This window comes from Narcine bancroftii, chromosome 5 (assembly GCF_036971445.1).
Source record: "Narcine bancroftii isolate sNarBan1 chromosome 5, sNarBan1.hap1, whole genome shotgun sequence".
Classification (NCBI taxonomy): Eukaryota; Metazoa; Chordata; class Chondrichthyes; order Torpediniformes; family Narcinidae; genus Narcine; species Narcine bancroftii.
The window spans coordinates 222,778,537-222,801,442 of record NC_091473.1 but is presented as its reverse complement, the minus strand read 5'-3'; the positions used below and the strand labels follow the sequence as shown (position 1 = coordinate 222,801,442).

Sequence of the window (22,906 nt, the reverse complement as noted above, 5' to 3'; positions counted from 1 at the left end):
AGCAGGTGACATTGAGAATATGCATGAGAGAATTTGTGAGATAGAAACTTTGATAATGTGGATTTATGTATTGTTCCGTGAGTTTGAATGTGCAAGTGTGAGATGATAGTTGTATGTCGGGTTGAGTATGCGTAAATGGCTATGACTCAGTGGATATGCAAGGATGGACATGAGCAGGTGGGATACATATATATAGAGTTAACCATTCAGGTTCATATCTCCAGCATGGAGACACAAGACTTGCAAATACTGGAATCTGAAGCAAAATAAATGTTGGATGACCTCAGCAGGCTGAGCAGCATCTGTTGGTTGGGGGTGGGAGTGGAAGGGAATTGTTAAGATTTGGGTCAAAACACTTCATCAAGGCATCGTGGAGAGTGGAGATAGCCAAAATGAGGAGAGGGGTGGGAGGGGTGAGACAAACCCAGCAGGGGAGTGATGAACTAAAGCAAACATTTGAAGGCACCCTTCTCCACTCCCTGGTAGACCAATCCCTTTCCACCCTCACTCCCCTTCTTACTGGCCATTTCTCCAATCCACAATCAGGCTTGATAAAAGGTTTCAACCCAAAGCATTGCTCATTCCTTTTCCCTCCACTGGTGCTGCTGACCCGACTGAGATCCTCCAGCAAACTGTTTTTTTGCCTTAACATCTACACCGAGTCATCACACCATAGGGATTTACAATTCAAACTATTTGTCATGCATTAAATCATATTAGAAATAGGATTATGTTGGATTAAAGAAAACATCATGCATAATTATTGGGAACCAGCAAGATAAATGCGTTCCATTTTATTTTTAGCAGACATTCCCACCAAGGTCTGAAGCAGACATTCCCACCAAGACTGCCACATCTTCTCATAGGTCTGCACATGACAAGGGCTTCCAAGTGGCTCAATGGAGTTGTTGGTAGATGTATTTGTCGGTTCAGTGTAAATGATCCCCTCAACAAACTCTTTTCCAGGCTTAAATTAATGTAGACGGCAGCACTGTTCATGTTGTGGTTAGCGCAACGCTGTTACAGCGCCAGCGATCGGGACCGGGGTTTGAATCCCGCACTGCCTGTAAGGAGTTTGTACGTTCTCCCCGTGTCTGCGTGGGTTTTCCCTGGGGGCTCTGGTTTCCTCCCACCCTACACAAATGTACTGGGAGTTGTAGATTAATTGGGTGTATTTGGGCAGTACAGCCTTGTCGGCCAAAAGGGCCTGTACTGTGCTGTATGTCTAAATTTAAATTTAAGTTTTTAAAAATTTAAATTTGTCTCCAGTGCTTTACTAAATCGTTTATGTTTATCTACCATTACTGTGAGGAGTCAAACCATAAATAGGGTTTTGTTTCCCCTCCCTACAGTTTCATTTCACCTCCTATTCTGTGGGTTGCATTTCTGCCCATTATCCTCTGTGAAATCAAGCTCCATGAGAAAATAAGGATGTGAGACCCAGAAATTGTTGTTTGAACTTGGTTTTATGCTTTCATTTAAATACAGGAAACATTGCATCGCTGCTCTGGCTGCAAAAATGAATGGTGCCTCAGCACACATTGGGTTTAAAAAACCCTGGGGAATTAGAGGGTGAAAATACTACTGCAGAGCCAAAATGGTATTTTTGTGCAGATTGTTCAATACAGTTATTCCTGGTGTTCAGTATTTTAATGAATGTACATGCACTTAAATTCAGTGATTCAATTTCCCCTGAATAAAAAATGTGCTACCTCATCGTTGAGAAAGCAGTTAAAATCACCTCACAGACCCTGATAACAAGAAGGCTGCATCAAAATAGTAGGAAATAGGTAAAAGGAGAGCAGACTTCTTAATCTGGCAATATATAGCAAATATATTAGTTTGAAAAGACAACCAATACAATCAAACATAATCAGTTCATTCACAATAGGGTTCAATATATTTCTGATTACTTAGAGGATCAAAATATATGTGAATAGGGCTGGAAATACAGTAGCATTTATCTTCTGTGATGAACATACAGCAGGTTCTGCGGACCTACAAGTACTAATATTTATGTTAGATATTTTCCACCTTATCACCTGAGCCTATGCTTTTATTAATACTAATTAATGCTGAAGATATTGAAGAGCTTGCATTTACCTTCACATGGATGCTTTCAAATAAGCCATAATCACTTGCTCATAGTGGGACAGAGGAAAGTTATCTGGTTCATGCAGGTCCATGCCAGTTCCCAACACAGCAGTTCCATCAGTTCAATTCCCCTTTCCTCTTCTCCTGTATCTTTGCAATTTGATTTCTTTGACAAATGGGTGGACCCAGAAAATGGCTACAAGGTGCACACTAAAGACCTGCTGCACTGTCAATGCTGAAGCATAGGAACTGAGGAGAGAAATGGGTAAAAAGAGAAATGGGAAATGAGGAAAGGAAGATGGGGGCAATGGGAAGAGATAGGAGGAGGGGAGCAAGGATTGAGTTAAAATGGAAGTGGAGGAGCTATGGAGGGAATGATAGAAGGGAGGAGGTGCAATAGAGAGGTATGGAGAGTGAAGTGAGGATGAAGTGAATGAGAAAGGTCAGATGATAGAGGAAGGGAAAATATGGGGGATGGGGTATGAATGAGAATGAAGGAATAAATGGGTTGGGGAAGATTGAATGGGATGATGGGGAAGAGAGGCTAGGTTTGAATAATTGGGAGAGTGAGGATGGGGAGTAAAAATATGATGATATGAAGAAGGAAATGACGGTGGTGTGGTCTCAGCTGAATCAAGGCAGTTGGAGATGTGGATTGTAGGAGCAGGCGAAGCAGGGATATATGGTAGAATGTGCACATAGAGGGTACAGCATAAGGAAGGGTGATAATTGGGGAAAGATCAGGAAGGTGATTGGAGGAAAGAAAGGATGGAAAACTGGTGAAAATGGGGGGTGGGGACACAAGAAGGGGTTTCAAAAAGGACGATTGGGATGTAACTGGGGGGGGGGGGGGTGGGCAGTGAGAGTGAGAGGAGGGGTTGATGCGTCCAGGCCTGAGCCCATTGCAATAAAGCACAAAAGAGAATGGAGGCTCTCCGTGCGGATGGATATTGAGAGGGTGAGTATGGTCAGGCCTGAGAACCAGGCAGGTCAATGTTCACCATGAAAACTGGTGAAAGAAGAGGGACTCAGGCCAGGGTCCGGACCTGAACTCTAAACATATCCAGATGCCAGGCCAAGATGGCATTGGGGCTTGGACCTAGTCCTGGAATAAGCCAAGACCCAGTGTTGGAAGAGGGTGAGGTGACCAGGTTGGAGCCCTTTCAAGCTGCCATGCAAAATGTGATTAACCAGGCGATTTAATGAGTTGACCCCCCCCTGCAGTTTAAAAGGTTTTTCCAGCACCTTTGCCCCATTAATCGCACCCTGATCCAGGAGCTGGAGTTTAAAAGGTCCTGCTGGTGAGGCTCCAGATTTAGCACTGGTAGGCTGGGGATGGGCCGGGCGTCAACTCAATGCAGGGGCATGGTCAGGCCTGCCAGTCGGCTCAGGCCCGCCATTCACCGCAGGAGGTGAGGTCATGCCTGCCACTCAGCGCAGGGGGCGAGGTCTCTCCCGTCGCTCGGCGTGGGGTCTGGCCGCCAGTCAGCACAGGAGGGCATGATCAAGCTCGCCATTCACCGCAGGTGATGTGGTGAGGGGGCGGGGTCTCTCCCGTCGCTCGGCGTGGGGTCTGGCCACCAGTCAGCACAGGAGGGCATGATCAAGCTCACCATTCACCGCAGGTGATGTGGTGAGGGGGCGTGGTCAGGCCTGCCATTCAGCGCACCAGGCACGGTCCTGCCGGTCACAGTGCAAGGGGGCGGGGCTAGACCCGCCAGTCAAGCGCAGGAGGGCGTGGTCGGACGCCACTTAACGCAAGGGGCGGGGTCACACATGCGGTTCAATGAAAGCGCGCGTGGTCCTGCCAGTCACAGTCAGAGGGGCGTGGTCGGACCCGCCACTAATCGCAGGGGTTGTGGGCGTGAGCTGGTGTCCTGGCCGAGCGTCGACTTCCGGAATCGCGGCTGGCTGCTGGCGGTGAGCGCGAGGGCACACGATGCATGAGCTGAGCGTGCAAACGGAGATCATCGTGGATCACCTGTTCGAGCAGGACCCCGAGAGCCTGCTGGAGACGGACAGCGGCGGCTCCTCTCCTCCGGCCTGCCGGCAAGGTGAGTGGCTTCCGCGTCCCAAACCATTGGGAGAGAGGGCCTTTGTGCGTCTGGGAGCAGGTGAAAGGGAGGGGGCTGTTGTGAGGTAGGACCTGGGTTTGTGAAGGGAAACAGGAGAGTAGCAGGCATTACAGATTGAGTCTCTCCCCGGTGGGTAATGGGGGATGGAGCATGAGCCTGGATGGCCTCCGTCTAGAAGTTGGTTTAATCCTCCTTCGGGACAGAGGGGCAACTGGAGAGAATGGATCTCACTGTCCCAAAGTTTATAGAAGGACTGCTCGGCCACTTGCAGCCACGCAGGGTCTGGCCTACCAGTCATTACCATCACGTTTAAACTGGCCGCCAGTGTTGATTTAGGTGGACGCCCTGGCATTTCTGAATATCAAAACCTTTTGAATCTCATCCTTTCAAATATCTACTGCAACTTTTTCCTATGTGTATTTCACCCGCAGTGTTCAAGTCTCGTGTACAACTAGATGAAACAGCATTTATCCAGGCACATAACGATACACAGCATGTATACACAGCAAGACCTACAGCTAAATATTATTTAACTGGCTATGGGATCCAGTTCATCTCACAGTCTGTGGGAAGAAGCTATCTCACAGCCTGGCAGCCCTGATGTTGATGATCCTGTAGTAGTAAGACAAAGATACTGTTTGATGGAAACTGTCCTCAATAATTATTTGAACCCCATGTGAGCAATGCTACTGCTGAATGTCAACAGTACAGGAAAGTGATCTTCTTGGCTGTTTTAATGATACTCTGTATTGACTTCTGGTCTGATGCTTTGCCACCTATCGTTACCACAAAATAATGCAGCCAGATGGAATACTCTCCATTGAGCTCCTGTATAATGTTGTCCAGATGGGGACCAGTAACCTTGCCATCTTCAACCATCTTGGGAGATGAAGATGCTGCTGCTGTGCCTTTCTGACTAATTTTTAAATTTAGATGTGCAGCACGGAAATGGGCCCTTCTAGCCCATGAACCCATGCCATTCAATTACACCCAATTGACCTCCAATCTTGGTAAGTTTTGAAGGGTGGGAGGAAACCATGCAGGCACAGGGAGAATACAAACACCTGAAAGACAGTGCTGTATTCGAACCTCAGTTGCTGGCACTGTAACAGCATTGTGCTAACTGCTAAGCTAATGGTGAGGAAGTGTTTTGGATTCGGGATAGGTCATCCTTTGCACACCAAGGTCCTTTACACTCTGTGATGGAGCCATTGATATGTAGTGGAGAGTGGTTGACTTTTATCCTCCTGAAGTCCACAATCATCTCCCTTGTCCAATTAAGACTTGCGTGTTGTTCTCACGCCATTGATAAGCCTGGTAACCTCCTCTCTATATTTACTGGGTTGCAGGATACAGGTCATCAATCTCACACCGTGTGGGAAGAAGCCATTTCACAGCCTAGCTTACTAGCTAACTCCTCTATGTTTCCCATAATGCTAACTACTGTTGTATCATCTGCAAACTTGATGGTTCTATTTGAAGTGAATCTGGCACCTCACTTGGGAGTTACCAGCATGAACAGTAGTGGACTGAGCACACACCCCTGAAGTGCACCAGTGCTCAGTGTGATAGGACTTGAGATCTTGCTGCGCTAGATCCTCTTGATCCTCCTCCGCTAAAGCCATGAAGGATGCATGTTTTTCAGGGGAATTGAAGTTTTCTTTGATGTCAGGTTGCAGACAAACACAGAATATGGGGGGGAAGAACATTCTCCTTGCAATTCACACCAGAACCTAACTTTGTATCAAAAGAAAAGCTAGATACAAGGTCCCTAATGGAAATTATGAATATAAATTGTGAATAGTTGAAGCCCCAGCACTGATCTCTGGCAAGAAATTAGTCATAGCCTTCCAACCTAAAATGATTAATTTCCCACGCCTGTCTTCTGTTAACTAATCTCAATCCATGCTACACTTTACCCTTTTTATGATGTTTTGGCATTTCCCAATTCCTCAGAATCTCCACACCCTCAGATTCAGAGTACATAGATGACATCACATACAATCCTGAGAATCTTTTTTCCTATGGGTACGGCAGAATTACCAATAATTGGTAGTGCAAAAAATAAACTGTGCACAGTGTAAGACATGTAAACAAACTACAATACAGAGAGAACAAAAAGAAAGTTGATAAAGTGCACAAGTAAGAGTTCTTAAATGAATTTCTGATAGTTTGTCATTGAGGAGCCTGATGGAAGAGGGGTAGCAGCTATTTCTGAACCTGGTGGTGCCTAAAACTGCACATCCACTGATTCCTTCTAACCTTTTCTGCTTATTACAACTCCAGAGGAGGTAATGGATTTGTCGCCCATATGTAACTCCTAACCATTACTGTGATTCATACGAGTACTATGTGATTAAAAACACAATCAAGAAGCATGAGGAAATGGACTCTGAAGTAGAAAGTAGAACCAACAGACTAATAAATAACCTCTGGATTACCATCTTGGACAAATGTAAATTGGTATGGGATTAACAGATAATAGATCTGAAAATGTTTATTAAAGACCTATCTGTGGGGGGAAAAAAGTTACAATTCATGGCACCAAACTTGGGAAGGAGGAAACTGTTCCACTGATCGCTTAAAGCTTGCTGCAACCAGTTGCCTAACAAATTGAATAACCAAGGTTGTGTGGAGTGTTTGGAAATGGTGGGGTGGGAAGGCTATTTTTAAAATTTAGACATGCAGCATGGTAACAGGTCATTTCTCTCCACGTTATACCCAATTAACCACCCCCGGTATGCTTCGAACAGTGGGAAAACCCATGCAGACATGGTGAGAACGTACAAACTTCATCCTGATCACTGGTGCTGTAAATGTGTTGCGGTAACTGCTATGCCAGTCATGCTGTCCTACACGGCTTGGATGAAACCAATTAATGTTCAGGCCAGTTGAAATCCCCAGTTATATTACCTTAATATTTTGTATTTCTCAGAAAACGGTCTACAGTATTTGTTCTTTTCTCTTCCTCTTAAAGCTATATATTTTTTTAAAATTTACAACATGATAGAAGCCAATTCCAGCTATTAAAACCCCTGCTGTCCAATTACATCCAATTAACCTACAATTCCATACATTTCTCCCCATACAGTTTATGGGGAGAAAGTACAACCTTCTTATAGGCAGTGATGGATTTGAACCCAGGTTGCTGGTGTTTTAATAGCATTGCACTAACCATTATACTACTTCCTGTTTCACCCTCATTGGTCTTGTTTCAAAACACTGCAACCAACCATATTAATTGGTTGATCCTGCTCATCTGAAGCCATGTTTCACTATAACTACTCTGTGCTGCTCATTGATATTTTTGGTTCTCTTTGTTCATTGTCTTTATCCCTAGACTCTTTGCAATGAGATATGAACAATAAAGCTCTACTTTTTTTTAAAAAAAAAGCTTTCCCAGTCTTCAATTTTTCCAAATTTGAACTCCGTTATCAACATTATTAGTGTCAATGTTAACAGTATAACCATTGACTACAATTTACAATTCTCCATTTTGTACAGTTCTCTGCACAGTTCATCTCCCTCCCTCCCCACATTTAATACTTAACTAGCCACGTTAAACACAACATTCAAGACACTCACAACAAAGGTATAAGACGTATATCACGATTTTGTGGGTTTTCACGACACGGTGGCCATTGCTCAGACTACCTGTTCTCAACAGGTCCCATGCTCTGCAGAATTTGTCCTGCTGTTTTTAATATTTTTTTATTTTTCACACTGAACCATATCAACCAAAATACATACAAACATTTCCCTCTTAACACAGTGGCATTTTTCCCCCTACTTTCCTTCCCCCCCTTCTCACCCCTTTCCAAAACCATTCAACATGTACAATAAAACCATTAAACAATGTCATCACGCAATGAAAAATAATCAAGAAAAATGTGTCATCTACTTTTACACACTGGATCAAGTCATTTTATCATCTTTTAGGGGGTGGAGGTCCGAGGCAAGCCCTCTGTTATGTTCCATGTACGGTTCCCAAATTTGTTCAAATATTGAATACATTTATTAATTTCCATGTACCATTGCTGTATTCTCAGGCTCTCTTCTGATTTCCAAGTTGACATTATACATTTTTTTGCTACAGCTAAGGCTATCATAATAAATCTTTTTTGTGCTTCATCCAGTTTGAGGCCTAATTCCTACTACTTGTATTACTTAGAAGAAAGATCTCTGGATTTTTTGGTATGTTGCTCTTTGTGATTTTATTTAATACCTAATTTAGATCTTCCCAAAACTTTTTCACTTTCTCACATGCCCAAATTGCATGTACTGTTGTTCCCATTTGCTTTTTACAGCAAAAACATCTATCTGATAATGTTGGATCCCATTTTGTTAACTTATGGGGCATGATATATAACCTGTGTAACCAATTATCATGCGTAACTTTGTGTTTATTATATTCTTCATAGTTCCAGAACATAACTTTTCCCATGTTTCATTTTTTTTATCTTTGTTCACATCTTTTTCCCACTTTTGTTTGGGTTTATGGCTTATTTCATCATTTTCCTTCTCTTGCAGCTTGATGTACATGTTTGTTATAAATCTTTTAATTATCATTGTGTCTGTAATCACATATTCAAAGCTGCTTCCTTCTGGTAATCTGAAGCTGTTTCCCAATTTATCCTTTAAGTAGGCTTTCAGTTGATGATTTGCAAACATTGTACCATGAGTTATTCCATATTTGTACTTCATTTGTTCAAATGTTAATAAATTATTTCCCAAAAAACAATTTTCTATTCTTTTAATTCCTTTTCTCTCCCATTCTCTAAAGGAAAGGTTATCTATTATAAAAGGGTTTAACAGATTTTGCATCAATAATAATTTTGGTATTTTATAATTTGGTTTTTTTTCCTTTCTAAGTGAATTTTCCTCCGTATATTGAGTAAATGATGCAATACTGGTGAGCTTTTATACCGTACTAGCTTTTCATCCCACTTATAAAGGTATATGTTATGGTACCTTCTCCCTTATTTTATTTAGCTCTATCTTAGTCCAATCTGGTTTTTTTTTCTTTGTCTGATAAAAATCTGATAAGTACCTTAATTGTGCTGCTCTATAATAATTTTTAAAGTTTGGTAACTGCAAACCACCTTGGTTGTACCTCTCTGTCAATTTATCTAACGCTATCCTCGGTTTACACCTTTCCATAAAAATTTCCTTATTATTCTCTTTAGTTCATTAAAGAATTTCTCTGTTAAGGGAATTTGCAATGATTGAATTAAGTATTGTATCCTTGAAGACATTCATTTTAATGCAATTTACCTTCCCTATCAACATTAGTGGTAATTCTTTCCAATGTTCTAATTCTTCCTGCAATTTCTTTATTAGTGGCTGATAATTTAATTTGTACAAGTGGCTTAAATTATTATCTAACCTAATACCTAGGTATCAGGTTGCTTGTGTTTGCCATTTAAATGGTGATTCTTTTTTAAATTCTGTATAATTTGCATTACTCATTGGATTCACTTCACTTTTATTTGCGTTTATCTTGTACCCTAATATTTCTCTAGTGTAGTTCTTTTATTGATATTTCTGGTTCTATTAAGTATACACTAATGTCATCTGCAAATAAACTGATTTTATACTCCTCCTTTATTTTTATCCCTTTTATTTTATTTTCTGTTCTTATCAGTTCTGCCAATGGTTCTATTGCTAAAGCGAACAGTGAGGGAGATAGTGGACATCCCTGCCTAGTTGACCTACTTAATTTAAATTGGTTCAATACATATCCATTTACTGTTACCTTCGCCAATGGTCCATTATATAATGCTTTAATCCAATTAATATATTTTTCTGGTAGATTGAACCTCTGTCATATTTTGAATAAATAATTCCATTCTACCCTGTCAAAGGCTTTTTCTGCGTCTAAAGCTACAGCTACTGTTGCCTTCTTATTTCCTTGAACTGCATGAATTAGATTAATAAATTTACAGACATTATCCGCTGTTCGTCTTTTCTTAATAAATCCAGTTTGATCTTGTTTTACTATTTTTTTGGTACACAGTCAGCCAATCTGTTTGCTAATAATTTTGCTATTATAATCTGAATTAAGTAGAGATATTGGTCTATATGATGCTGGTGTTAGTGGATCCTTCCCCGTCTTTGGTACTGCCATCTTGAGTACTTCAATGTTAGGGATGAAGTCGCTCCAATGAATGTTGAGGATGGAGCAGAGACAACGCTGGTGGAAGCGTTCTAGGAGTCGTAGGTGATGCCGGTAGAGGACCCATGATTCGGAGCCGAACGGGTGTGTGGGTATGACAACGGCTCTGTATACGCTAATCTTTGAGGTTTTTCAGTTGGTTGTTTTTCCAGACTCTTTTGTGTAGTCTTCCAAAGGCGCTATTTGCCTTGGCGAGTCTGTTGTCTATCTCGTTGTCGATCCTTGCATCCGATGAAATGGTGCAGCCGAGATAGGTAAACTGATTGACCGTTTTGAGTTTTGTGTGCCTGATGGAGATGTGGGGGATCTGGTAGTCATGGTGGGGAGCTGGCTGATGGAGGACCTCAGTTTTCTTCAGGCTGACTTCCAGGCCAAACATTTTGGCAGTTTCCGCAAAACAGGACGTCAAGCGCTGAAGAGCTGGCTCTGAATGGGCAACTAAAGTGGCATCATCTGCAAAGAGTAGTTCACGGACAAGCTGCTCTTGTGTCTTGGTGTGAGCTTGCAGGTGCCTCAGATTGAAGAGACTGCCATCCGTGCGGTACCGGATGTAAATAGCGTCTTCATTGTTGAGGTCTTTCATGGCTTGGTTCAGCATCATGCTGAAGCAGATTGAAAAGAGGGTTGGTGCGAGAATGCAGCCTTGCTTCACGCCATTGTTAATGGAGAAGGATTCAGAGAGCTCATTGCTGAATCTGACCCAACCTTGTTGGTTTTCGTGCAGTTGGATAACCATGTTGAGGAACTTTGGGGGGCATCCGAGGCGCTCTATATAAACTTTTGATCCTCTTCATTAGGTGCATATATATTGAGCAAATTCCAAAATTATGAATATATCTGACACTTTATCATTACATACCTCCCTGCTGGAGCTAGACCTCTAGCTTTTGAATTATATGATGCTGTCGCTACGTGCCTTACCCAGTCTCTCTTTAATTTATTATGTTCCACTTCAGTTAGATGCGTTTCCTGCACCAATGCTTTGTCTATTCTTTTTTCAGTAAATTTAATAGCCTCTTCCATTTAATTTGGTTATGTATTCCATTGATATTTACAGTCATATAAATCAACATGGCCATCTCATATCCTGTTTACACCTCATTTCCACTTCCTCACCACCACCATCCCCCATTTCCCCATTTTCATCTCTGTTTTCCCTTTTTAAACTCAATGTATGACAACACATTTAAAACATAAAATACTTCAACAATTCCCACATCCAATATCCCCATAGCTGCAAATGTTTCCCCCCCCCACCTGAGCTGCCCCTTATCCCTTGCTGGGCAACCACAACTCCCTTCTCCATTTGGATTGCGAACCCGCTCGCAGGCGTCAATTGATTTCGCAGTGACGGTTATTTTCTCCCATCCAACCCCCCCCCCCCCGAAAAGACTTTTTTAACACCACTCACCTCTTTTTTTTCCCCACTTACTTCCTTTCTTCCCTTTTCTTTCCCTTCTTTAGTTCTTACATATACATTATTTTTACATCTTTATATGTATTTTATCATCGTTCTTCGTTCTTGTTACATCTCTTCATCTCTCTTTCTGTCCTGCAGGTGTTCTGCAAATTCTTGTGCTTCCTCCGGATCCGAGAACAGTCTGTTTTGCTCCCCAGGGATAAATATTTTAAGCACAGCTGGATGTCTTAACATAAATTTATAACCTTTTTTCCATAGGATCAATTTTGCTATATTAAACTCCTTTCTCTTTTAAGAGTTCAAAACTTGTGTCTGGGTAAAAAAATATTTTTTGATGCTTGTATTCCAATGGTTTATTGTCTTCTCTAATTTTATTCCTTGCCCACTCCAGTATATTTCTCTTGTCGTATATTTCAAAAATTTTACTAAATCGGGTCTTGGTTTTTGATGTGTCTGTGGTTTTGGAGATCGTGTTCTCTGTGCCCTTTCTATTTCCATTCCTTCCTGTATTTCTGTCATTCCCAGGACCTTTGGGATCCATTCTTTTATAAATTCCTTCATGTCTGTGCCTTCTTCATCTTCCTTTAGGCCCACTATTTTTGTTGTTTCGCCTACTATAATTTTCCAACATATCAATTTTCTGAGATAACAACTCTTGTGACTTTAACTTTTTTATCACTTTCTTCCAATTTTCTTCTGTCATTTACTTCCATTTCTACAGCCATTTCTTGTTCTTCCACATTTTCTAATCTTGTCCCTATTTCTGTCATGACCAGCTCCATTCTACTCACTCTTCTGTACTTTTCATTTCACTAAATTCTAATGTCAAGCATTCTTTTAATGCTCATTTGTTCTTGTAAAAAAAAAAAAACTTTATCTATATTCTGTCCATCTGTTTTACCTTCTATTTATCTGTGCAGATCTTGGTCTTCTTCCTCTTCTGTGTCTGCACCTGTGTTTGTGTCTTCTTCTCTTCCTTGTTTCTGTGTCTCTTCTGACTTTCCTGATGAGTTGCTTGTCTCACTTTGCTGGGCTTCATCTTGCTTGGCTTCTTGCTGTTGGACCTCTTCTTCTGGGATACTCATCTGTTGGGCCTCCTCCTGCTGCTGCTCTTCTTTCCTATCACTCCCTTTCCTGTCGCTTCCAGCTGGGAGTCCTTGTGTCGGGCATCCCTCAGCTGGTCATGTTGTGTTTGCCTGCTCCTCAGCTGAGCCCCCCTCCTGTCGGTGTTTTCCTTCTCCTTAGTAAGCTCACTGTGCATGCACAACTCCTCGCACATGCACAGTTGCGCACATTTGTTTGGCTCAAAGAGCCATTTTTGCAGTCCAGCGATCGGGGGAGGTTCACGGCTCTGCAGGGTCGTTACCAACCTCGGAGAACGGGCTCTCTTCTCCACGACGGCTTCTTGTTTCTTCATGCAGGTAAGGGCTTCTTTTCTTTTACAGCGTCTTCTTTTTTTTCCCCGTTTTTACTTTTTTCTTCTTGAGTGCCATTTTCTTTCTTTTCTCTACAACTTTATCTTTTATTTGTTATGTTTTGTATTTCTTGAACTTTGTATTTTATTCACATTATTTCTTCTTTTCTGGACCGGCCATTACTCCATCACGTGACTCCTCCTGTCCTGCTATTCCAGAAAGAAGAAATGCCTTTTGCATGGTCCACGTGAAACAGTACAGCCTAAGAACAGACCCCTTGGTCCATGTCTCCATGAACCTGAAGTCCAAATTAAACTATTACTTTGCTGCTTGTACTACATAGATATGCCTCCATCCCCTTCATATTCACGTATCTATCTAGAAACTTCTTAAATTCTACAATTGTATCTGCTAGCATTACGACTCCTGACAGCCCATTTCAGGTACCTATTGTGCAGGAAGGAAAAATTCATTGGGTTCAAAGAACAATGAGTGGATACAGGAAGGAACTTTAATAAAACATATAAGGTGATCACACGCTAGTACTCTCAATCACAAAACATTATAATCAGACACATCGGACTTGACACTACTGATACTAAGCAACTACTTACACTTGTGCAAACAGTACAACCTAGTCACATCGGACAACACTATCAGTACTGGCAAGGATTACAATATGCTACCCGCTGTTCCTTGTCTAACGTGGGTGCAGCTCCAATGCTATCTAACAGCCCTGATCCCTGTGTAGTGCACATCTTACCAACGTTAAATTAGAAAATCTCAGCGGTCATGCTGTTAGATTTAATGCTGGCCAAGATAAATATGATGTGATCCTCAAGTTTGTATTTAGCCTTGCCCTGACAATGGATGAGACCAAGGACAGGTATGTCATTGTAGGAATTGTTGGGGGGGGGGGGGGGGTGTGTGAGAGAGTTGAAATGTTTGGCTACAGGAAGCTCAAATTTAGACCCACGCACAGTGAGGTGTTCAGAAGAGCGGCACCCGATCTGTGTTTGGCCTCACTGATTATAGAGGATGCCACACCAAGTACACAGTTCAGTAGATTAGATTGGACGGTATACACATACAGATCTGCCTCACCTTGGAGGTATGTTTGTGGCCCTGGATGGAAGGGAGGGGGGAGATGTCGAGACTGGTTTGGCACTTTCTTTGGGGTGGAAAGGTGGGAGAGAGGGGAGCAGACTAAGAAGTCTTGGAGAGACATCCCTGCGAAAGGTGGATGGCAGTGGAAAGAGGACATGTGGCTTGGTAGTGGGATCATGCTGGTAAATAATGTGGTAAATTGGATCAGCAAGTTTACAGATGAGACAGAGACTGAAGGTGCAGCAGACAGCGAGGAAGGCCTGTAAAGGGTCGTAAAGAGAGCTTTTGCTACATTGGCCTTCATAACTCAAAGTATTGAAAATAGGAGTTGGAATGTTATGGTAAAATTTTATAAAACATTGGTGAGGCCAAATTTGGAATATTATGTGCAGTTTTGGTCACCGAACTACAGGAAAGATGTCAATAAAATTGAAAGAGTGCAGAGAAGATTTACCGATAAGGATGTTGCCAGGACTTGAGGTGAATTCCAGAGAAATGTTAAACTAGTTAGGATATAATTCCCTTTAGTGTAGAAGAATCAGGGGAGATTTAACAGAGGTGTACAAAATTATGTGGGATAAAGAGTCAATGCAAGTAGACTTTTTCCACTGAGGTTGGGTGAGATACAATCCAGAGGACATGGGCTAAGGATGAAAGGGGAGACGTTTGGGGGAAATTACTTCAGAGTGGTGACACTCTGTTAGCTGAAGTGGTGAAGGTGGGCTCAATTTTAATATTTCGGGATAATTACATGGATGGAATGGGTATGGATGGATATAGACTAGATGCAGGTGAGTGAGACCAAACAGAAGACAGTGAAAGAGGAAGTCAATAGTTGACTTTGGTCAGTATGGAGATAGAGAGTTGAATGGCTGAAGTTGGAGGAAGTAGTGGAGGATAATGTGGCAAATGCAGAGGCTGGTAGGGTGGAAAATGAGAATGAAAGGGATTCAGTCCTGACTTTCTCTCCACTAATTTAACTCTTTCCCCCCCCCCATTCATATAGCGACATGTCTGTTTTTGATGTTGTTTTTTATTGCAGCGTGGGCGCCAGAACGAATGTTAGTGGGGGCACGGATTCACGTTCATAAACTTGCTCAGCGGGGGTGGTGCTGTTACAATCATCTGCTCCTCTGATGTAGATGCCGAAAACGCTGCTTTTATGGCGTCAAACGTCATTAGCCGGTAGTGACACGACGCATGCTAGTGACACTGGAGGTGGTGGGGGAGGGTCTGATGGTGGGCAATGACTGCGACCACTGTGCCTGTGGATGCCACCACCCCCTCCTCCCCTTTTGGCACCAACCTTGCTCTATTATCAGACCGAAGCAAGTCGTATTCATTCTGAACTGCTTTAAGCCTAATGGCATGAACACTGATTTTTCTAATTTTGGGTAACTTCCATTTCCATCTCATTCCACTGCTACCATCTCTTCTTTACTTATTTATTTTCTATCTGTCTCTCTTTCCCCACCTCTTCCTGATTTCTTACTTTACCTGTCTTTCCACCTCTCACACCTACCCTCTCGACCCTCATTTTTCTACCCCAAATTCTTTCTCCCTTTGTATATCTAATTTTACGCATTTACATTTGTCTTGCTAAAAGGGTCAGACCCAAAATGTTGACTGACCATTCTACCCTGCAGAATTCTGACCTACAGAATTCTAGCAATTATTCATCTATGTCTTTTGTTTTTCTTACATCCAGGTAATAAACCTGAACTGTTCCATTTATACTGTAGTCTGCTTTCTCTACTTGTAGTATCAGTAGGAATACTGAAAGTAATATCATGTTTTCCTGTTCTCTTTCCATTCCCCCATTCATCTACCTCAAGGACATATTGTTCTTTTCTCCCTATTTATACTTCATAATCTTTGACTTTATTTTTCCAACATCCTCCTCCATTGTGCAACTTTTCCAAGTCATCCATCACTTTGGCAACTGCGGTAGGGGTAGGAACATAGCATTCTGGAATTATATGTATGGCTGCAGAAATACCTATCTGTCTGCCCATCCAGGGTCAAAGAATCCTACAGTGTAGGAACAGGCCATTCAACTCTCTATCTCCACACTGACCAAAGTCAACTATTGACTTTCTCTTTCACTGTCTTCTGTTTCCAGAAGCCTAAGTAAACCACAAATGGCTATCAATAGGGATGATCTAATTGCCATTACAATTAATGGCTTCAAGGGTGGGAACTGAATATTTGAGGACATTTGAGGTTTTGAAAGGATTAGGGTAATTAATAAAAATAATCTTGGTTCAGGAGATAATGAAGTAGCAAAGAGGGAAAAAATAATTGTCTTTGATCTCTAATCTGTACAGAGCTCAGTGGTTGGTAGAATATTTAACTAAGTAATAATTGTGGCTTGCAATAATGTAATGTGATAATTGTACACAGCATGCATCTTGCCATATTGTCTCATCAAATTGTAACAATGCTCTTGATGGTATAATCATATTATGCATTTCAAACAGTGGACTCAACCAGGGAACAGGCTTCTTTAGATCTGGTCATGTGTAACAAGGCAGGATTAATTTCTCAAGGGATCCAAATGAGACACAAACCGGATAAACTAGTGCAAGATAATTAGTGCTGACTGGAAAGATATTTACTTACATTTGAAGGAAAAGTTGACTAAAATGGTTTGGAATTTTGGGTTCAAGGGTGTGACAGGAGATGAGCCATGGAAAATGTAAACAAATATTTCATAATTATGTACAAAGAAGAAATAAGAAACCTTTGGAGGGGGTGGGGGAATGATCTCTGCCCAAATAAAGAGGTTAGGCAAAAGAATGAAGGAAAGTCTATAAAGATTAAGTGCTGAAGGTCAGAGCTTTAGTGAATGAACCAACATGAATGATAAACCTATTTGACTTGTCCTGGACAATCTACCTGTGGCAGTAGCGTCTGTTCCAGATGACATTGCTAGAGGTAAGTGTAATGCAGTCACCATGGGACTTGTGCCATCATTGTGGCACTGCAATACTGAACAAAATGGTTTCAGAACTGACCTGACAACTTCAGACTTTTGCTGTGAATCGTCAGCAGGAGTTGGTGTACATCACGGCAATGTATAACTTCAGGTTACCATCAAGGCAAAGGGGATCGACTATAATGTGCAGAAGGGCATTATGAGAACAGTTCCAGGCAAACAGTAGTGCCAGCATGTAACATTGGGCCTCAATGTGCTCAACTGAAAAAAAATCAGCAGGCAAGAACTCAGCAATTGGATAACCAATGGATCAAAGCTCTGCAATCCAGTCAGAGGTAAACATGAAAAGTAATGGGGGGTTTAATTAGAAAAAAAAGGATGAGATTCCAAAAACACCCCATCCTCAGCAATGGCAGAGTTCAGGATGTAACTGATAAAGGAAGAAGGGTGTGCATTTTATTTAGCCCACTGAACAATAACTTAGTCTAGTATGGGTTTCCTCAAGACCACTCAGACCCAGATCTCCTCATGGCCTTGATCAAAACATGCATCAAGGAACTGAATTCAAAAGGTGCAATAAAAGTGACTGCTCTCCACATCAAGACAGCATTGACTAAATGTGGCATCCAGGAACCTAAGTTTTTTAAATCAGTCAAGGAGAAGGCATTCCACTCCAGCACTTGGAACCTCACCTGGCCAGTCACCTCAACCCTAGGATGTAATGGAAGGAGTTCCCCAAGTCAGTGACCTGGACCCAACCTTTTTTAATTGTTTCATAAATGGCCTCCTTCATCTGAAGGTGAGAACTGAGCAGTGTTCATTTCAATTCATAAGTTCTTAGCAAGAGAAAAGGACTATGCCTTTATGCAGCACAACTTGGACTCCATTCAAGCATGGATTGTTTGTGGCAAGTACTGTTCATGTTAGAAAACTTCCAGGCCATCTCCAGTAAGTTTAACAATATATGCTTGACAGTCAGCAGTTATCATCAACAAGATACAGTTACCTTTGAACAGAAACTTCGAACATGCACTTGTAGCGACACATATACCAAGTCTCCAGATATACCAGAACCTTGAGCAAGGCAAGATTCATTATTCCCTGAAAGGCAATAGGCTGAAAGGTGACCTTAGAAAAACCATGAGGGGCATGGATAAAATGAATGCTCATGAGATTTTTTTCCCCAGTGGAGATGATTCCAGAGCTAGAGGGTATGCATTTAAGATGAGAGATTTAAGTGGGACTTGAGGAGCAACTTTTTCATTAGGGATCCTTATCTGGAACAAGCTGTTGGAGGAAAACTGAGAACTGTACAGTATAGGTTCTTCAGCCCACAATGTTGAGCTGTCTTATATAAACTTGCTCAATAAACTAAACCTTCCCAGCTTCACATCTATAACCCTCTATTTTCTTGCATCTATGTGTTCTGTTGAGTCTTTATTTATTATTTTTATTAAGAGTTTTAAATGTCCCTATTTACCAGCTTCCATTGGCTTCCAAGCACCCACTACTCTCTGTTACCCCTAACATCTCTCCTAAACTCGCCACCCCTCACCTTGTACAGATTTCCTCTGGTGTTTGCTATTTGCCCCAAGAAAAAGGTGGGGCAGGTCGGACACATCATCCTATCTATAACTCTGATAATCTTGTAGACCTCCATCAAGTCACTTTTCATCCTCTGCTCCAATGAGAAAAGCTCTAGCTCTGTCAACCATGTCTCATTAGACATGTTCTTCAATCCAGGAAGCATACTGGTAAATATCCTCTTTACCTTCTCCATAGCTTCCACATCCTTCCTGTAATGAGGTGAGCAGAAATGAGCACAATATTGTGGTCTAATCAGAGTTTTATAGAGATAAGCCTTCTTAACTACCTTATCAACCTGTGAGATCTATGGGATTGGACCTTAAGGTGCCTCTGTTCTTCACACTGTTAATTCTGCCATGTACTCTGCATTCAAGTTTGACCTTCTAAAATGCATCACTCCATGCTTATCTGGATTGAACGCCATCTGCTACTTTTCTGCCCAACTCTGCATCCTGACTACATCCTGTTGTACCTATGTCAACCTTCTAAACTATCCACACACCTCCAACCTATGTGTCATTTGCAAACTTAATTGCCCATCCTATACTGCTTCATCTATCATTTATAAAAACTCCAAAGAACAAGGGTCCCAGAACAGATCCCTGCAGAACTCTACTAGCCACTGACCTCCAGGCAGAAGACATTCCATCTTCTACTACCCTCTATTTCCTGCAGGCAAGCCAATTCTGAATCCACATGGTTAAGGTTCTGTGGATCCCATGCCTCATGACTTTCTGAATGAGTCTGCCATGGGGGACTTGGTCAGATGCTTTATTTAAAATCTATATTTATTATCTACTGTCCATCAATTTATTTTATCACTTCCTCAAAAAACTCAACCCCTGAAGACTGTACTTCTCCAAAAGCTCATAATTCATGTTCTTAAGGATCCTCTCCAATAATTTTCTCACCACTGATTCAAGACTCACTGGTCTATAATTCTCAGTATTCTCCCTATTACCTTTTGAAACAAGGGGACATTTGCCATTCTCCGATCCTCTGATACCTCCCCTGTGGTCACAGCAATCTCTTCCCTCACTTCCTGTAGTAATCTTGGGTATATCTCGTCCAGTCCTGAACTTAGCAATCTGAATGTTTTTAAGAGGATCCAAGCACTTCCTCTTCCTTACCTCATCATTGTCCAGCACACCAGCTTGTTTTATACTATCCTTGCAGTGACCAAGGTGAACACTGAAGCTAAATCATTTTGGACCTCTGTGACCTCCTCTGGATCCAGGCATGTTGCCTCCATTTTTCTCATCATCCTTCTATTCTTCACATATGCATAGAACATCTTGGGGTTATCCTTGATCCTACTTTCTGTGCTCCCTTTGAGCCCTCCTAAATCCTTTCGTAAGTTCCTTCCTGACTACCATATAATTCTCATGAGCCCTTCCCATCTTTGGCTTCCTAGCCTTGTGCATGCTTCCTTCTTCCTCTTAACTAGCTGTCTCACCTTTTTTGTCAACCATGCTTCCTTTATTCTACCCTCTTTTCCCTGTCTCTGTGGGACAAACCTATCCAGAACCTCACGCAAGTAGTTCCTAAATATCACCCGCGTTGCTTTTGTGCTTTTCTCAATTTACTCTTTCTAGTTCTTGCCTAATCTCATCATAATTAACCCTTCCCCAATTAATTCTGATCTATTCTGATCCTTATCCATAGAGCTGCAAAAATTCAGAGTTGTGGACACTCTCACCAAAAAGCTTCCCTGCTAGGAGCTCTGTCAGGTTCATTACCCAGTACTGGCTCCAGTATGATCTCTGCTTTAGTTTGGCTTATCCACAAACTGTTATGAATTACTGACACACCTGACAAATTCTGTCCCATCTATCCCTCTTGCAGAAAGGAGATGCAGTCAATATTTAGAAAGTTGAAGTCTCCCATAACAACAACCCGGTTATACTGCACCGTTCCAAAATCTTCCAACTTATCTGCTCCTCAGTATCCCAAGGATGTTTGGGGGCATTTAGACAATTCCCAATACAGTAAATACTCTCTTCCTGTTTCTAACTTACACTCACACTTACTCAGTATACAATCCATCTACAGTCTTTCTGCAATGGTGATACTATCCTCCCAACCCACTTTTACCTCCCATCGTAACCCTTTTAAAACTTCTAAACCTCGATACTTGCATTAGCCAATCTTGTCCTTGCATCAGCCATATCTCTAATAGCAATAACATAGTAATTCCATGCACTAATCCCTGCAATAAAATCATCTCCCTTATTCCTAAAACTTCTTGCACTGAAATAAACACATTTCAAGCCTCCAACTGACTACATTTATGCTTTCCCCACTGCCTGTTCTTCCTCACAAACTAACTCCACATTACATCAACCTTTCCATCCTCTGCCCTCTCATTCTGCTTCCCATGCCCCTGCCAAACTAGTTTAAACCCTTCCAACAGCAAACCTACCCGGCAGGATACTGCTTCCCCCTCCAGTTTGGCTGCAACCTGTCTTTTTTTTTTCTCCAGGTCATGTCTTCCCCAGAAAAGATCCCAATGATCCACAAATATGAAGCCCTGCACCAACTCTTCAGTCACACATTAATTTGCCACAACTTCCTATTCCTGCCTACACTGGAGCACGGCACTGAACCTAGGACCTGGGAGGCAACATACCATCCAGGAGTCTCGATCTTGAGAACAGAGCCTCCTAATTGTTTCCCTGACTATTGAATCCCAAATTACTATAGCTCTCCTCTTTCCCTACCTTCCTTTCTGAGCCAAATGGCCAGAATCTGTGCCAGAGACCTGACCACTATGACGTCCCTGGTAGATTGTCCACCCCAACAGTATCCAAAACCACATACTTATTGTTGAGGAGAAAGGCCACAGAGGTACTCTGCATTAATTGCCTATTCTCCTTCCCTCTCAACAGTCAACAAGCTACCTTCCCCATGCCTCTTGGTGTGACTGTCTCAACAATAAGTATATGGTTTTGGATACTGTTGGGGTGGTCATTGTTGGTACAGGATGGTTGGTGAGAACTTGAGGTATTGTCCTGAATAGAGTTGAATTTCATGTGCAGCTGTAACAGTCGACTAGTTCTCACCAACCATCCACAACATTTCTTACCCCACCATTAGAGCACAGTGGCTGCAATATCTTAAATGTATTCTGCAATTATTTGTCTAGGTTTCTCCAGCACCCACCACCCAAGGTTCCCTTCCCAAGTCAACATCCTCACCTCGGAAATAGTTCACACCCTAGCTTTCCTCCCTTTCTCCTCCAACAGAATTTATCAGAGGGACTTTAGCAGGTGCAGTAGGTTGGCCAAGTGCCATTTTCTAGGGGGAAACCAGATTGGGCAATAAATCTAGCTTGGCAAGTAACAAAACCTTTGAAAGTGTATATATTTTTAAATCACTACTGTCAGACTGTATGCTCTCAAAACAGTACTGAAGGACTGCAGATCTAATCTAAAATTTTTTGATCCTTTGTGTCATTCTCATAAACCAATAAAATAAAACTAGTAAATTTTAAAACCACATGGTCCGTGAGAGAGAAAAAAATTAAGTTCATAAGTGGATGGCACATTGAATGAGGGCTGGAAACTGCCAACAAAGATGTGTTTACTTGTTGCTTTTATCCTCCAGATTGTTTCTAAACTCAGTAGATGCTTTATATCCTCCTGTGCCAGAGTGAGGCCAAACGCAAACCAGAGGAACAGCATCTTACATTCTCCCTGGGTAGTCTACAACCCAACAGCAACATTAAATTTATGAATTCCAGGTAACCTAAATGCCTTTTTCTTTCCTTTTGATCCACTTGGATCCTCTCACATGCACCTTGTTTCCACTCCACCCCCCAGTCACTGTTATCCAGTTTCATCACCCTTAACCCATGATCCCCAATCTCCTTATCTGATTCCACTCATCACCTTCCTTTCTTATCAGATCCCATTGTCCCTATTATCCCCCATACAAAAAGTCTGAAAGCATTTCGCTTCTTCTTGAACCAAAGACCTGACCAGTCTCCCTCTACCACCACACTTCTCTGTCTGGCAGAACTTGTCCTATCTCTAAATAACTTCTTCAACTCATCCCACTTCCTCCAATTTAAAAGAGTAGCCAAGGGTACCTGTA

General features: G+C 41.9%; 1 protein-coding gene across 1 annotated transcript in view; it reads left to right on the top strand.

Moving 5' to 3' along the window:
* The first annotated feature begins 3,839 nt into the window (after positions 1-3,839).
* Positions 3,840-22,906, top strand: part of LOC138764940 (apoptosis regulator BAX-like) — a 38,929-nt gene continuing 19,862 nt past the window's right edge. Inside the window, exon 1 of the mRNA XM_069941416.1 lies at positions 3,840-4,148. Coding sequence (XP_069797517.1) covers positions 4,034-4,148 — 115 coding nt within the window. The 5' untranslated portion in view covers positions 3,840-4,033. The remainder of the gene's footprint in view (positions 4,149-22,906) is intronic.